Below are 15,698 nucleotides of genomic sequence, written 5' to 3'. Positions count from 1 at the left end.
GCACACAATGTTTCTTTTAAAAGTCAGAGATATAAGTTTTCCTTTTAATACTCAAAAGTAAACTGATGTTTATTTTATTTGTAAATCAATTTCAATTATTGCTCTTTATCAATAATTCCTCATGCAGACAAATTGAAAGCCATTCCTACAATACCTTAAGTACATCATTGCATATACATAAGTCACTTTTGGAAGAAGTTTGTACACGAAAGAGAAAAAGAAAATAAATTTTTTATTAACAAAATTTTGTAGGATGCTGACCCTACTTCTCCTAAAAAGTTCTGAATCATTTTTCTATAATTTAAAACGAGTTTTATACGAGATATTCCACTGGATCCATTAAAGCAAAATTTCTACTTTTAGTATGCACAAGCTTGTTTAATAACTCATACAAATCATTTGGACTTCAAGCAGTGCAACGTGGTTTCCTTCTTTAGGGGCGGCTGACCCTTAATTTCTATAAATCAAAAGAAAAGCGTGCAGTTACCTCCCAGATGAGGCGGAAGTCCTGCTGCTCGACTCGCAACAGTTCACAGGTGGTTTGCGTGATGACAGTTGTATCCCGAGGGAGGTCCTGGAGGATCGATTCTCCGAACGTGGCCCCAACACCCAGCGAACAAAGTGTCACCGGCACCTGGAGCAAACAGAATAAGAGGAGAGAACGTTTTACAGACGTAGTCCATACAACGCGTGCACATAACGTGAAACAACTGAACTGCTTCCATTGCTTATGCTAATCACCAGGCGACACCTCGTCCTGTACGAAAAAATACGTGGGAGTACCTACAACTCAACCAGTAAGTGCAGATCCACTTCGTTTCTCATTTCATCCTGACGTCCTATTTAAAACAACAACCGGAGCACACGATTGTCGTATAATACGTCTTTTGTAGGTAAAAGTAATGCCGTTATTAATATGCTTATTAAAGGCAGTAGATCTGTAGGGATAGGTATATTTAGGGGAAAAGATTATTATGCTTAGATTTCCAGATGATATAGCAGTATTAGCATCTAGCAAGGAGGAGTTACAGATAATTTTAAATAAAACGAAGAAACACTAGGGAAATATAAACACAGGAGAAGAAAGATTCGATGTTAAATATCTAGGAAGTCATATAAGTCAGGACTGATGGAGTAGTAGGGATATAAAGCAGAGGATCGTGCAGGGTCGAGTCGCCTTCAATAAAAAGAAGTCAAATCTACGCTCGCGAAATTCAAAAGATTGTTAAAGGTGTGTGTTTGGAACGCAGAGCTGTACGGGTGCGAAACGTGAACAATGGGGGTGGCGGAAAAGAAAAGGTTAATGATGAGGATACCCTGGATTGAGAAGATTAGAAATGAAGAGGTATTAGATAGAATAGAAGAACAGAGGACTCTATGAAAATCAATAAAAAATAGGCAAGATAGGTTAGTAGGTCACCTTCTCAGGAATAAAGGTCTAGTCAGATACATATTATGAGGCAGAAACGGGAGTTAGGATGGGTAGAGGTAGACCTAGATTAGATTACTGGTCGCAAATAGTTAAGGATGTGCGAATATTGGCTCAGGAGGAGTGGAGGTGTGTGTCCAACCAGTCTTCGGACTGATGACCTTATGATGATGATGGTTACAATTTATATTTAGGGGGTGTGTACAGGTAAAGCATCATGCTCTATTTTAGCTACTTCTTAACTCCCCTCGCCTTACACGATCTACCGTAATTTTAGCCTTAGACACCCTTCCCTTACTGTCCTTAAAATTTTTGAACTAAAATTTTCATGTGATTTTAATATTATTCGTTTATTTAAGACCACCTGGAACAGTAAATGTCGGGATTAGTCATTCTCTATACTGTCTATCACAAGAAATACGTCATTATCAGTCATAATGTCCAAACATTGATCCATTTCTACATCCTTTTCTTCGATCCGTCAAAAAATCTTCATTCCATTTTAAACAACAAATAATTTCGAAATTTTCTAATACGGAAACACATCATACCTTTTCAGACTATATTTTCTACTAAATAAGAAAACTATATCTAAGTTAGATTTACTGTATTTGTTCTGGATAACTGCAGACAAATTTTGGGGCGTTTCAAAATTTTTATAAAGAGGTAGTTTTTAATTCTCTCATGTCTAGTAAAAATCGTCATTGTTTGTTTTCTTTTTCAGTTTGTTTTATTTGTGTGCCTATCCTATTCTCAGTTTTTTTCTTAGGATTGCAAATTCTGTTTACTGAATTCTCTTCATTAAAACATTGGCTTTCGGCTACATGGTAACAATGTTATATTCTTGTAATTTAGCTGTTCTACAGATTAGTCCTATTGTAAGAATATATGCCAGAGTATCATAAATAGTATGTAGCAATTATCTTGAGAGGGTGGAACGTGTCTTTGGTAATATCATAATTTGCACTCAATTGCACTTTCTTAATTTAGGAGATAAAATCGGAAAAATTATAAAATATATAAAGGAGTCACCTTTAGGATATCTGTCGTGTTGTGGACAATTTAACATCAGTTAAAAGTTCTCATGCATCATACGAGTAAACTTTATTTACTCGAGTACCTACTGGGAATGTGCATGACTAGCATATTACTGCAATAATTTTAGACAATTCCACTTTTCTTTGGTTGTTTCAAAAATTTTCCGGTAAATACTTAACTACGAACATTAATAAAACATTTTGCTGTTTCCAGCCCTTAAAACAAAATAATTAATCACCCAGTGAATGAATTATTGCTTCGTTGCTTCCGGTAATGTCCGTTACGTTGTATATTGCCCAAAGTTACTTCAAAAAGACATCCCTTTGATCATTGTTAATCATAAAATCAGTATGTGTTAAAGTTTTGCAGACTGAAGGACATGAAACTCTCTGCTGGACATATCCAAAATATAAATTTAGAAGTTTTTGCTCCTTTTAATACTCAAAGGCAGCAAATAAATTTTCGATTGAAATGTAACTCAGGTGTATATCCTTCAATAATACATGTATATCTTAAGAGTCGATATACTGATAGAGACCAACGAAGGTTATGTCACTATTTAACTGTAAGCTAAAATCTACCCTTCAGTTACAGGCCACCACGCAGTATTGTCTTCAAAGCTAGGCCACCCAGAGGATATTCGAGTATGAAAATAAAAAAAATCCTTCAAAATAAACGAAATAGAGAATAGATACTGTAGTTGTAGTAAAAGTATAAATGAACTAAAAGGAGACTCGCCCTAATTACCACAAAACCCCCAGTCAAAAATTTTCAGTCTCTCCCCAGTCTCTCAGTATCTTTCAGTCTTTAAGCATCTCTGAGAGCGTCTCTCACAGTCTCACAGTTATTGCCTTGGTGTTTTTATGGATCTCTTACAGTCTCTGTATGAGAGACTAGAACGATAAAATTGTTAATTCAGAGATTCGAGTTTCTCACAGAGAGACTGAATGAATAAAACTGAAAAATTGAGAGACTCGAGTCTCTCGTAGAAAGACTGGGATCTCTGAAATATGTTGAACTATTAAAATTTTAACCACGTTTATCGAGATACCACTTATTGAGAGATTCGAGTTTCTCGTTCAGAGACTGGATACGAAATGAGAATCTCTCTATGAGCGATTCGAGTCTCTCGTTCAGAGACTCTAAACAGGTTTTTTAACAGTCTCTCGACAGTCTCAGCGCCACCGGAGAGACTCGATGAGAGACGAAGACTGGAGTCTCGCTTTCAGAGACTCCGAGAGACTGAACATTTTTATCTCGGGAAATCAAGTCAAATAGTCAAATACTGCAAAGAATCATATCGATTAAGTTTTATAATTGTGGCATGTTATACGTCGAAACTTGTACATAATGGTAAATATTAAGAACACTATGGTCTCTAGAAAATTTTAACCATGGCCATCGAACCACCACTTATTGAGAGATTCGAGTCTCTTATTCAGAGATTCGAGTCTCTCGTTCAGAAACTAGATACGAAATGAGGATCTCTCTATAAGCGACTCGAGTAGCTCGTTCAGAGACGCTAAACAGTTTTTTTGACAGTCTATCGATAGTCTCTCTCAGCGACACCAAAGAGACTCGATGAGAGACGGAGACTCTAGTTTCGCTTTTTCAGAGACTCTGAGAGAGTTAACATTTTGTTTACTATCAACACGTGTTTCGCCCACTCCTAATATGCACTGTGGACATTATCAACACGTTGGTGGTGGGCGAAACATGTGTCCGCGGTGAGTAGGTTTAGTGGTAGATAACTAGGGCGAGTCTCTTTTAAGTTTATTTCTCAAAATAAACAATTATAACAGTTTTAAATGCATCTGTTATGACCTGTGCAGAGGATAACATGGGAAATAGGATACAGAAATAACTGGGTAATTTAAAAAGGGAATTAACTCTGTTATGTTTTAACTTTACTTGAAAACGTGTTATTGTTCTTCAATTACTGATTGAACTATAATTCATTATTACTTTACTACGACGGCGACGGGCCAACGTGTGTTCGTTTGCGTAAGAGCATACGCCAATCGATGGGGTCTTGACATCGCGGTCGCTATCGCACATACGATTAGTTCAATGATACGAGTAATTACCATTTCACGTTACTTACAGGTGTAGGATAATAATTAACATGTAACCTTGAATATACAGGGTGTGGCAGTAGCAGGGCACAGCCCTGACAATAACGATAAAATTGACATCTCAGATAAACCGATCGCATTAATTAGCATTTATTGCAGCGAAATGTTTGCGTACGGCTGAACCATCGAGAGGTGGTCCCTGACTTTTGCACTTGCGGTGCAAATGAGAAATAAGAATCGCATTTGGCTAGAAAAGAATGTCGCTCACGTTCGGGAGAAATATCGAAACGCACAAAGGGTTGGTCATTGGGAACACACTATTTACTCCAACTTTAGGTGTTTTTAGTCTGTTTATTTGGTCGTCCACTACAAGTCGGACGAACGAAGCTGGCGAGCGGTCGCACAGGCACTTGCCCTTTAATGGCCTATTTGGGTAAATCACTCCGAACCGATACACAAATATACTTCATTTAGTTTCTGTACCGATGTGACCTTCAGTTTAACCGGCGCAAAGTAGAAAAAAACAGCACTAGGCCAGAAAAGGAAGGAGACAACTCTCGGCCAAATTCTTAACCGGTGAGGAGCGTATAATCCGTACAGTACTAAACGGAAAAATTGACCATTTCATCAACTACAATTGCATTGCTCACATGTGCTGTTATTGGTACCATTTACTACTGAGAATATCAACGAGATGTTTATTTATATTTGAAGACATAATAAAGGCTTTAACGCTTGTTTTCGACTCGCACTACTATTTATGATTGAAGAAAACTTTTGGCAGGTTCTGTATGAAAAAGCATGTTTAATGAACAAGTGTCGAGAGTATAATGAGATTTTTTCTCCCTACCTACGATTTTGAGAGCGCGCATCCAAGACATTGGAAGGGGCACATCGCTAGAGAAAGTAAAGTTTTAGTTAGGTAATTAATTATTAATACAGATAGGACAGTAGCGTACTAGGAAGTAATATAGAAACATAACTTATAATAAACCTAATGCTTTTGTTTGTTTTGTAGTTAGTTTTCACATTCATTGTCTTCATCGGAATCACGATCACTGTCACCGACATCAACAATTAGTTCTTCTGTTTGGATGTCTATTACTTGTTCATTATTTAACATAACATTTAAATAGATCACGTTAAACTAAATTATTGTTCCTATTTGTAATGAAGAAGGAGGGCTGTAACTGTTATGCCTAAAACTGCCTACTTTTTCCACGGCGCATCCACACCATTTTAAAATTTCCGGAAATTTCGAGCGTCAGGCCTGTACATTGATTTATGAAAGTTACAGTCAGGACAGTTGGTGTGTATCGTGTTCTTAGTTCGAAGAAAACCTGAACTTTTTACCTTAACACAGAATAGTTATTGCCGTACAATCTCAGGGCTCATGTCTTGTTTGTTCAACAGTACATAAATATAGTGAAATTTTCAATTAAACTTGCTTTATCTAAATTAAAATATTTGCATTATTTGAAAAGGTTCAAAAGAGCAGTAAAAATAAACAAATGAAAGTGTTATTTTTTAGTCTTTTTTCAATTAGGTACTGTCAATAAAATATTGTTGTTGTAGTATATTTTTAGTTCCTGAAAGAATCACGGAATTTTACTGAAACAAATTATTATTTATTTAATTTTATGAGTTCATCCTATTTACCTATATAGTATAGACGTGAATTAAAAAAAAAATAAACTTTAGTTTGATGTTCCGAAAGACATCAGTATGATAATAAAAGGCAACGAAAGTCTAAAAGGTCTAGAAGGATGATATTATTTCTCTTAAGGAAGATATATTATTATTATTATTACCTACCGAAGGATCAGCTACAAAAGTATGATGATTTCTGACTAAGGTTATATGACGGAGGATATCAAAAGTGATAAATTTGAAAATATGTTTAGATGGTTGACGTATGAAATCGAAAATAATATTTCAGATATAAGAATATTTTGATTTTCAAATATGAAGAAAATGTTAATATTATGATAGGCATTCGCCCAATAAGAATACTTAGCAAAGCCTTGATTTTGACGTTGCTTTGATTAAATCAAAGACAAGACAAGACTGTAAAACCAAACCATTTTTGCTCATTACAAAGCAGAATTGATCATCAAGATTCATCCAAGATAAGATTACTGCTTGTAAGCTTGAACTCAAATAAAGGTCTACGCCTGTTATTGAAGAAAAAGATAGCGGATTCTAAATATCGTGTACAAAATATATTCGGAAAATTAGAGAAAAAAGTAAACTAATAGAAACTTGGATGAAAGCAGCAGGTATCAAAGAAGTGAATTCCGGAATAAAAATTTGTTCACGTCATTTTAATGCACATGATTATATTTCAGCAAGTATTTACCATCAACCATAACCTTAATATTTAAAACTAGAACCATACTAAAATTATAAAGTGAGAAATTATTTATTTCTGTGTAATTGATTTAACACAATTCTAATGATACGATATAAGTATTTTGAGGTTAAGAACCTACCTGCTGCAATACAACAAAGTTACAATAATGTGTTTGCAACGTTCTCTTATATCGGCTTTGCACGTGCAAGTCATTGATATGATATTGCTTAAATCACCCAGAATCACCTCACCAATTATATAACGTGAATCACTTTTTAAATCCGAACTTTGTAAAAAGTAGGCAGTAAACTTGACGGAATTTGAAGGCTTGCTTCCGGATTTGTTATTTCCGAATTTTATAATGTGATTGGCATTAAAAACACGCTCACCTTCAACGAAATTTCCTTTCCGAGGCTTTGTGTCAGCCCAATCACATATTGTGTCAATACTTATCATTTTATCGTAATTTAAAACTTGGAAATTGCACGGTACACTATAAGAACTACGATAAATTTTCCCTAATCGACGCCATGTTTTTAGGCTCCTCCCATTTGACGGATCCCAATATTAGCAATGAGTTCAATTTGTTGGTGTTATTATTTTCTGGATTGGTTCGTAAAAGCAATTACTATTCAAGAACTTAATTCTTAATCTTGATGCATACACGCTTCGTCAAGCGTGATTATTATGTTCCTAATCATGTCACTTTTTGAGGCACAATCTTTTTTGGTTAAAACGCCATCTCCGAAATTCAATATCGATTTTCATTTAGGTACTTCCTTTTGTACTGGATTCTCCTCGGAAAACTGACAACTGTTCTTCCTTGTGAAACATCCATTATGTAAGTTATCATAGCATTTCGTAATAACTCAACAGCGAAAGTTCTTTGTTTAAGAAAGGAAGGGCAAAAGTGGGAAGTCTTTACAATATAGTTCCAAGAATGACTTGAAGCTCAAATTTAATGTCATCCAAATAAATTACTGGAATTAAACGAGACCCTCTCGAGAGAAAGGTTTAGAATAATAGCCAGAAAATTATTTAATTCGTAAATTAATTGCCTTTATAACAAATTTCAAAAGCTGCATTATCTATAAATAGTACTCTTAATCGAATTCTAAAAACAAACTTGCCAGGCCTGTGGGATAAGGACAGCCTCCTTTGAAGTCGTGTTAGGTATGTTTTTAATTTATTAAGAAATTATTATAACAACAGGATCTATATGCAAAGTGATATTTTTATTATCCTTTTCGTTAGATGTGTGACCAGTAGCTTACTTTAGCACATGAATATCCTTCAAAAATTAAAAATAATGTGATAGTTTTTTTAATTTTATAGGAAAGCTGTGATGGAATAGATAGATTACGGCGGAAACTACGAGGGCGGTTCAATAAGTACCCGTGTTAGACATGAAGACACCTTTTTTTTAAATTGATTTTTTTATTTTTCAGCATAGTCCCCTTTTAGAAAGATACACTTCTCCCAACGACCCTGCCATTCTTTTTACCCCTCCAAAAAATAAGATTTGTCGAACTCTCCAAACCCCCTCCCCCTGTCTCGGCAATGACTTCCTCGTTTGAGCTAAATTTATTTCTCGCTAGTCATTTCTTCATGGTAGGGAACAAGATGAAGTCGCAGGGAGTCAAACCGAGTGAGTACGGGGTGTGCAGCAGCAAATTCATAACGTAATTCATGCATTTTGGGGGCAACAACTCCTGATGAATGTGCCGGTGCGTTATCGTGTTGAAAACGCACCTTCTTTTTCGTCAAATGCGTCCGTGTCTCCTACAATTTTTTGTCGAAGCGGTCCAATAACTCACTGTAGTATTGTCCAGTGATCGTTCTTCCTTTTCCTAAAATATCCGTAAAATGATTTCCTTGGTAACAACGTTTGCCTGGCTTCCTGGTCGCTCCTATCAAAAACGGATCTTTGCCCACGTTTAAATTCGTTGAAGCAATATCTAACTGTGGTCGTAGATGACGAAATGTCTCCATAAACAGTATCCAACTTTGTTTTTATCTTCTCGCATTTTTTCCCATCCAAAAACAAAAAGCGAGTTACCGAACGATACTGCTCTTTTTCCATCTTAGCGAAAATAACGAAGCACGTCTGAGTGGAATGGCTGCCAAATCCAAACTAACCTGTCAATCAGTCTGAAATTCGTTTTGACGTGGTTTGATAGATGGCAGCACACGATGACAACACCAATTTCCCTCAGGAACGTCCTCTATCTTCAAACACGGGTACTTATTGAACCGCCCTCGTAAGATAGGTATTATGGTTTGGTTTACATTTAGTATTTTCAAAATAGAAAATGGAAATATGTGATTTGTATTTTGCATCAGGATTTTATATAAAACTCTTTTAAATAGGTACATAGTCTTTGTTAGTTATACTGCTTGTACTACATTCCATTAACCAATTCTCCTATTTTACTAATTATTTTTGTTGCCCAGGTTGTTAGTCTTTTTCAAGGCTAGTATTTTTTATAATCTAACAGGCATGTTGCTTTAAAATACATAAAATACTTTTAACTCCTGTATTACTTTGATTTCAAAAATAGTTGTGTACTTAAGTTTTAATAATTAATTCAACTCAAAAAATTTAATATAGAAAAGTAAAGGTACTATTACGTTAATTGTAGTGCATTCAAATAGTGGCAGGTAGTTTTTATACTGTACTAATCCTTTGTTTATACTATTGTAAATGGTCGCATCGATCGAAACAACATATTGTCGCATTGGATTAAAAATTGGTCAAACTTTCCGGCTGTTTTATTTAAATTGTTTCACATAATTACTACGAAACAGAGCAGAAATGCATGAAACTTTATTGATTACTGTGTAACATATCTCCATGTGCCCTACAGGCACACACTAATTGATGCATTAACTGAAGCATGAGGGAGAGACTATATGCATCGGTATAGGTACGTGTTAATTTTCGTCAGATGAGTTTGAAATACATTAGAAATTTTGGCAACAGCTAAAGAGAAAATGGAAATTGGTTGTTTAACATGTATATTACAAACGCTCATATGAATTCCTTTCATGTTCAGAAATTTATTAGATGAGCATGATGGTGCTTTTAATTTATTTGGAGTCTATATTATGTAAGATTAAATATGTATTTTAACCACATACTCTAGTGGTTAAGATATTTGGGCTCGGAAAAATTAACGCTGGCTTCAGACTAACTAATATTAATTAACTAAGACTCTGATGAAACATATTTAACTATTTGCTTCCTTTGTCTAAAATTAAACTACGCACAACGTATAAAATGTTGTCATGTTGTTATAGTTCAAATGAAAGTTGATGAAAAACTCGTTGTCTCATTTCAGACACGAAAAGAAATCCTTTTAATTATAATTATGTAATTAATCACAAACGCGATTGCCACAAATATGACGTTGTATGCATTTGTTTCTAGTTCACATTAGCACGCCATGCGCGGTTAGGAAAGATCACTGACCAAATCGAAGTTGCTTTGTAGAAGAAAGATGATTAATGATATAATATCAGACTACAAGCATCAGTATATCGGTATTTAGTGGTATTTTTGTTGTTAATTGTAGCTTTATATCATAAAAAGCCAAATTTTGTAAAAGTGGTCAGTAATTACCGAACACTAATGTGTGCTGTTTACCGTTTATCTACTGCATTGATTAATCTTTCTAAGTCATTTAGTACCTACAGGTAGTAAATTACGTTTTGTGAGTATTAGTTAAAATACAAGAACTTGTTGTTATTCCTAAAAATAATTATTTAATTGGGAGCTTATGTGTCCCTTTTTGGGATTTGCTGTAATTTCGTATTCTTATATGTACCTTTTTTGGTGTAATCTTGTAGCTTCCTCTTTCGGAGAACAATTTAAATGAGCAGGAAAGCATTCTTTTTGTGTACTTCAGCTACATAATATAAACCTTCAGCTTGAGACATTTTACTTCATTAAAAAATCCATTGTCAATTCACTTTTGTATTAAATAGAACATTCACTGCATAATGTACACTATTACGATTACTATAACCGAAAAAACACGCACAGTTCAGAATTAAAAGTAAGAAATTAAAGTGTTAACCATCAAATCGTTTAATCGAATGTGATTTCATTTTTGTGTTATTGTGCACCATACGTAATGAAATAAATGATATTGATAGCATGTTACAAATATATAAATTTCTTAACGTGTCTCTCCTTATCAGATAAACATTCACTTTATCACTTTTATCGTTTCACCGTTTTTGTATGTATTAACAGCCACCAACAATGCATTATTATAAGGTTGTAAGCAAATACTACATCTCACCAAAAACAATAAAAATGTTTAAATCTGCGTAAACTCTAATAATAAATAATATATAACAATAATGCCTAAAAAACATTGATAGAGCATGTACATATGCTCGAATACAGTACACATTTTCAACCAACTTAAAAAAAATATGTTCTCACTTCCACTGTATTATTTTTGTGGAATGATTGTGAGTCAATTTTAATGGTTGTTTTTTTATTGGATAAGCTATATATTTCAGATCTCATGGGTGGTCTCAATTAAATTTGAATAAAATAAAGTTGATAAAAATACGTGCACAGAAGCTGTTCGGTGGTTGCAGTATTCGCTCACTGCCCCATATATTCTTTCGGATCTTGTTGATGAATAAATCACTTTTTTGGTTTGTTTGGTTTATTTTGTACAATATAATACACTATGTACACTTACTATTTTATTGTATATTGAATATTGGTTGATAATTGAATTGTTGTTGAATGTGAATTGATTTGAATGTTTAAGCTTGAATATTGATTTTCGAATACTAAAAATTTGAATTCGCGTTGTTTAAATAACGTTGGCACAAAATAGGCAACGCCTATCGTGCACATTACCCCTTCGCCGTCGCTACGTACCCCTAAGGTATTATCTGTACATTCCGAAGTGATGACGTAGCGACGGACTTGGGTTTTCCATTAATGAATGGTTTTGTGAGATCTACCTGGTCCGATCTCTTCGTTAAAATTGCTGCATTACCTATTCTAAGAAACTAATATTTATCTATACCTACAGAAATAAATACATTAAAATTGAATACAACTAGAATAAAATACAAAGTGTTGACTATCTAAAAATACGAACAAAATTAAATATTTACAAAAATTACAACCCTAACAAAATTGATTATGTATATATACAATTATTGATTGAAGCCGCAACAGAAGCATTTTGTAGAATAGGTCGGTTAGTACAAATAAATTCATAGATTCAGTATTGTTTAAACTATTAAATCAAGCAGTCACAAATGATCACTTCAAAAGGTTAAGACGAATTTATATTTCGACGATACTGAATCCATAAGCACAAAAATGAAATCGTTCGATTTAACGGTGTGAACTTAATAGTATATATAATACCCCTTTTTGTATATTAATTGTAGTGCATTCAAATAGTGGCAGGTAGTTTTTATACTGTACTAATCCTTTGTTTATACTATTGTAAATGGTCGCATCGATCGAAACAACATATTGTCGCATTGGATTAAAAATTGGTCAAACTTTCCGGCTGTTNCTATCTAAAAATACGAACAAAATTAAATATTTACAAAAATTACAACCCTAACAAAATTGATTATGTATATATACAATTATTGATTGAAGCCGCAACAGAAGCATTTTGTAGAATAGGTCGGTTAGTACAAATAAATTCATAGATTCAGTATTGTTTAAACTATTAAATCAAGCAGTCACAAATGATCACTTCAAAAGGTTAAGACGAATTTATATTTCGACGATACTGAATCCATAAGCACAAAAATGAAATCGTTCGATTTAACGGTGTGAACTTAATAGTATATATAATACCCCTTTTTGTATAGAGTTCAATTATGCAGAAATTTCTTATACGTGGTGCTCGTGCATTTTTATCTGGTATAATTTATCTATTTTTAAGTCTGTACCTTTAGAAGGATATAGGATTTAGGGGGACTTTCCAACCCCAAGCTAAAGGGAACTAAAAGCAAATGGAAATTAAAAGAACACTCCAATATGTATAGGTTTATCCTGCTTTTGTTGAAGTATCTTTTATTTTTACTCTTTGAAAATTAAATTCCTTTTAAAAAATATGAAATTAGAAGCAGTATACTTAATGTTAATGTAATGCCAAGAATATAATTATTTGTTTAAATATCATTTTTCTTTTAGTATCTATAAAGTTGCAATTATTAAATATTTCATAACAAAGCAACAATTGGCTTTCTGTTTCGAGTAGTTTGTAATGGTCTAATAGTATAATTAATCTAGTTGGGAATAATATTTCCCGGAATAATTAGGTACAGTTGGACCATTTTGAAGTCAAACTATTGTTTTCTGTTATCATTCATGAGACGCTAATTAACAATTTAAGCAATTCATATTTGACAACAAAATTCCGATAAACCGTTCCATTCATTACAATAACATATATTAGATAAATTGAAGAAAAGTTACACAGTGACCTAAATTAAACTACATATGGCTATTATGTTTATCAGACCGACTTAAGTTATCGTTTGTGTTTTTGCTGTGTACTGTTAATGAACACTTCATAAAACATTGTTGTAAATGTACGGATAAAGAATAGAGCACGTATAGGTACTGCTAAGTTACTGAATAAAATAAGTAATTTACTTAATACGCTAATAAACTACATCAGATATTTATCTTGCAACCTGTTTATCTATATCAGTGTGAATTTGCAACACAATCGTCACTATTCACATTATATCAGTCGCCTTATATCGATTATTGTGCATCCCGTGGGATGCTACAATAGACACTTATTTATACTAGCATGAAATGTTCCTGAATAATTCTGGAATCTTTTCGAGTCTCGCCCGCGTATGATTTGTGATCGTCTACTGTCGTTTATCAAAGGTATTGTTAGTGGAAATTGAAAATGTGTAAGTTTGTTTACAAACAGTTTTCCTCACAGTCTTATATACATATATATGTATGCAGTGAGTAGGTACTATTCATATTTGATTGAAATGAAGAATTTCAGAATCAGTAGAATAGCAAACAAGGATAGGATCAATGAACCGTGAAATCCGCACTGCTGCTCAGTAAAAAAATTAATATATTCGAAAAACTCGCCATATTTTTCTAGTCTTTTTGTTTAAACAGTAAAACGAATGTTATTTTTAAATCATGTTGTTTTTACTACTCATACTTCCTTTTCCTTTTTATCTACTCATGCTATTGTGCCCTTCAAAGTATGTCGATAATTACGATTTTCATTTTTCGGATGCATTTCAAAAACATACTAAATTTCAGTAGTTGCTCTATCCAGCAGCACCGCTATTTCATTTATATAAATGCATAATACAGAACAGCATGGGGATATTGAGGATTTATCTCAGGATTTACCAATAATTGTAATGATTTCGGTTCTTCAAATAGATTATACCATCTCTATTCCGATCTTCAGTATTTTTAGTGCCACTAGGACCTATTACATAAGTTTTCTATCCATATCTTTGCAATGCTTCAAAGTTTTAATAACTCAGAATTCTGCATAATTTTGCTGATGAAATTTAATATTATTTAGTGCCCCCACATTTGCGCCGCCCGAAGACATGACACCTTCTGTCCCACTCCACCCCCATCTCTACATCCCTGTTTGAACCTCATAAACTTTCTTGCTTTTTTATACAAAAACAAGAACGTTTCAACTGCTTATTTATTTAAACACCCGCCAGTTGTTTCGATCTAATCTGTCATTCTCAACAGTTCAGAAAAACTAAACTTCATTTTCGTGTATTCTGCTTAAATAAATAACGAGTTGAAAATTCTTGTTGTATGTTTCTCTTTCCTGAGGCGTTAATTCGAGCATACACCCATGGTAGTAAAAATCAAACGGTTTATTTCACAGTACGACTTAATAATTATTAGTTTCGCTTATGATCGAAATTCGACCAGTTTGCTTTCAAATCAACTACTGTCTCTGCGTGTACCGAAAAGTAATGACCCCGAATGTTTAATGTGAAAATTCTTAAAACTTTTTTAATAAAATACACTTTATTGACATTCTACATCTTTCTGCTTTATGTCTACATATTAATTTCTCAACATATTAGTCGTGGCAAAGAACACATTTCTCCAAAAGGGAAACTTATTTGTTGATACATCAAAGTGAATTTTTCCAAGGAATTCTTTGAGTTTTGGACACAGATTGTGGACTATAACTGCGGTTAATACTAAATAAAGTTCATGGCAATTAAGGGTTGGAAGACTTTTATTTATGAAGAACCAACACCGATGTATCACGTCTTTTTGGGAGGTTTTTACAAGGTAGGTCCTTTAGTTAATGTAAGAAAAGGTTCTAAATAGTTCGGTGCTTGTAACTGGTACATAATATTAAAATAAACATTGTTTTAAAAAGCACAATTATAAATAAAATAAGAAATGATTAAATAGTTAAAAACTAACACTGACTTAGAGACAACACGAATATAAATAAAATAATAAGTTAAAGCATAATTATACCTCGAAAAAGTCCCCAAATAGAAGTGAAACGTTGGTGTTGGTTCTTCATAAATAAAAACCTTCCAACCCTTAATTGCCTTGAACTTTATCTAGTATTATCCAAAGTAAGGGATGAAATGGAGAATAGATACAATTGCGGATTTCAGGCATTAAGTCATATAGCAATATTAGCGATAATTTTATTTGTAGATGGCAATTTTGACAATGATAAAGAGCCTCAAGTTCATAACGTCACAAAAACACTGTAGAATTATGTAGTGAATCCAAAAGTTTCACTTTATCAAGTAA

General features: G+C 33.6%; 1 protein-coding gene across 5 annotated transcripts in view; it reads right to left on the bottom strand.

The window, feature by feature from the left end:
- The window catches only part of LOC108744558 (rap guanine nucleotide exchange factor 4-like), a 167,688-nt gene that overhangs the window by 52,710 nt on the left and 99,280 nt on the right, over positions 1–15,698 (bottom strand). For 3 of the 5 annotated variants that reach the window (XM_018480392.2, XM_018480393.2, XM_018480396.2), the window contains one exon: positions 488–634. The exons of 1 other annotated variant lie outside the window; for it this stretch is intronic. In XM_018480392.2, the coding sequence (XP_018335894.1) occupies positions 488–634 (147 nt within the window). Of the gene's footprint in view, positions 1–487; positions 635–10,722; positions 11,041–15,698 lie in introns of those variants that run through there. One more of the 5 variants, XM_018480395.2, reaches the window with a different exon arrangement.

The sequence above is a fragment of the Agrilus planipennis genome, unplaced genomic scaffold, assembly GCF_000699045.2.
Source record: "Agrilus planipennis isolate EAB-ADULT unplaced genomic scaffold, Apla_2.0 scaffold28, whole genome shotgun sequence".
NCBI lineage: Eukaryota > Metazoa > Arthropoda > Insecta > Coleoptera > Buprestidae > Agrilus > Agrilus planipennis.
This window is presented reverse-complemented; position numbering and strand designations above follow the sequence as displayed.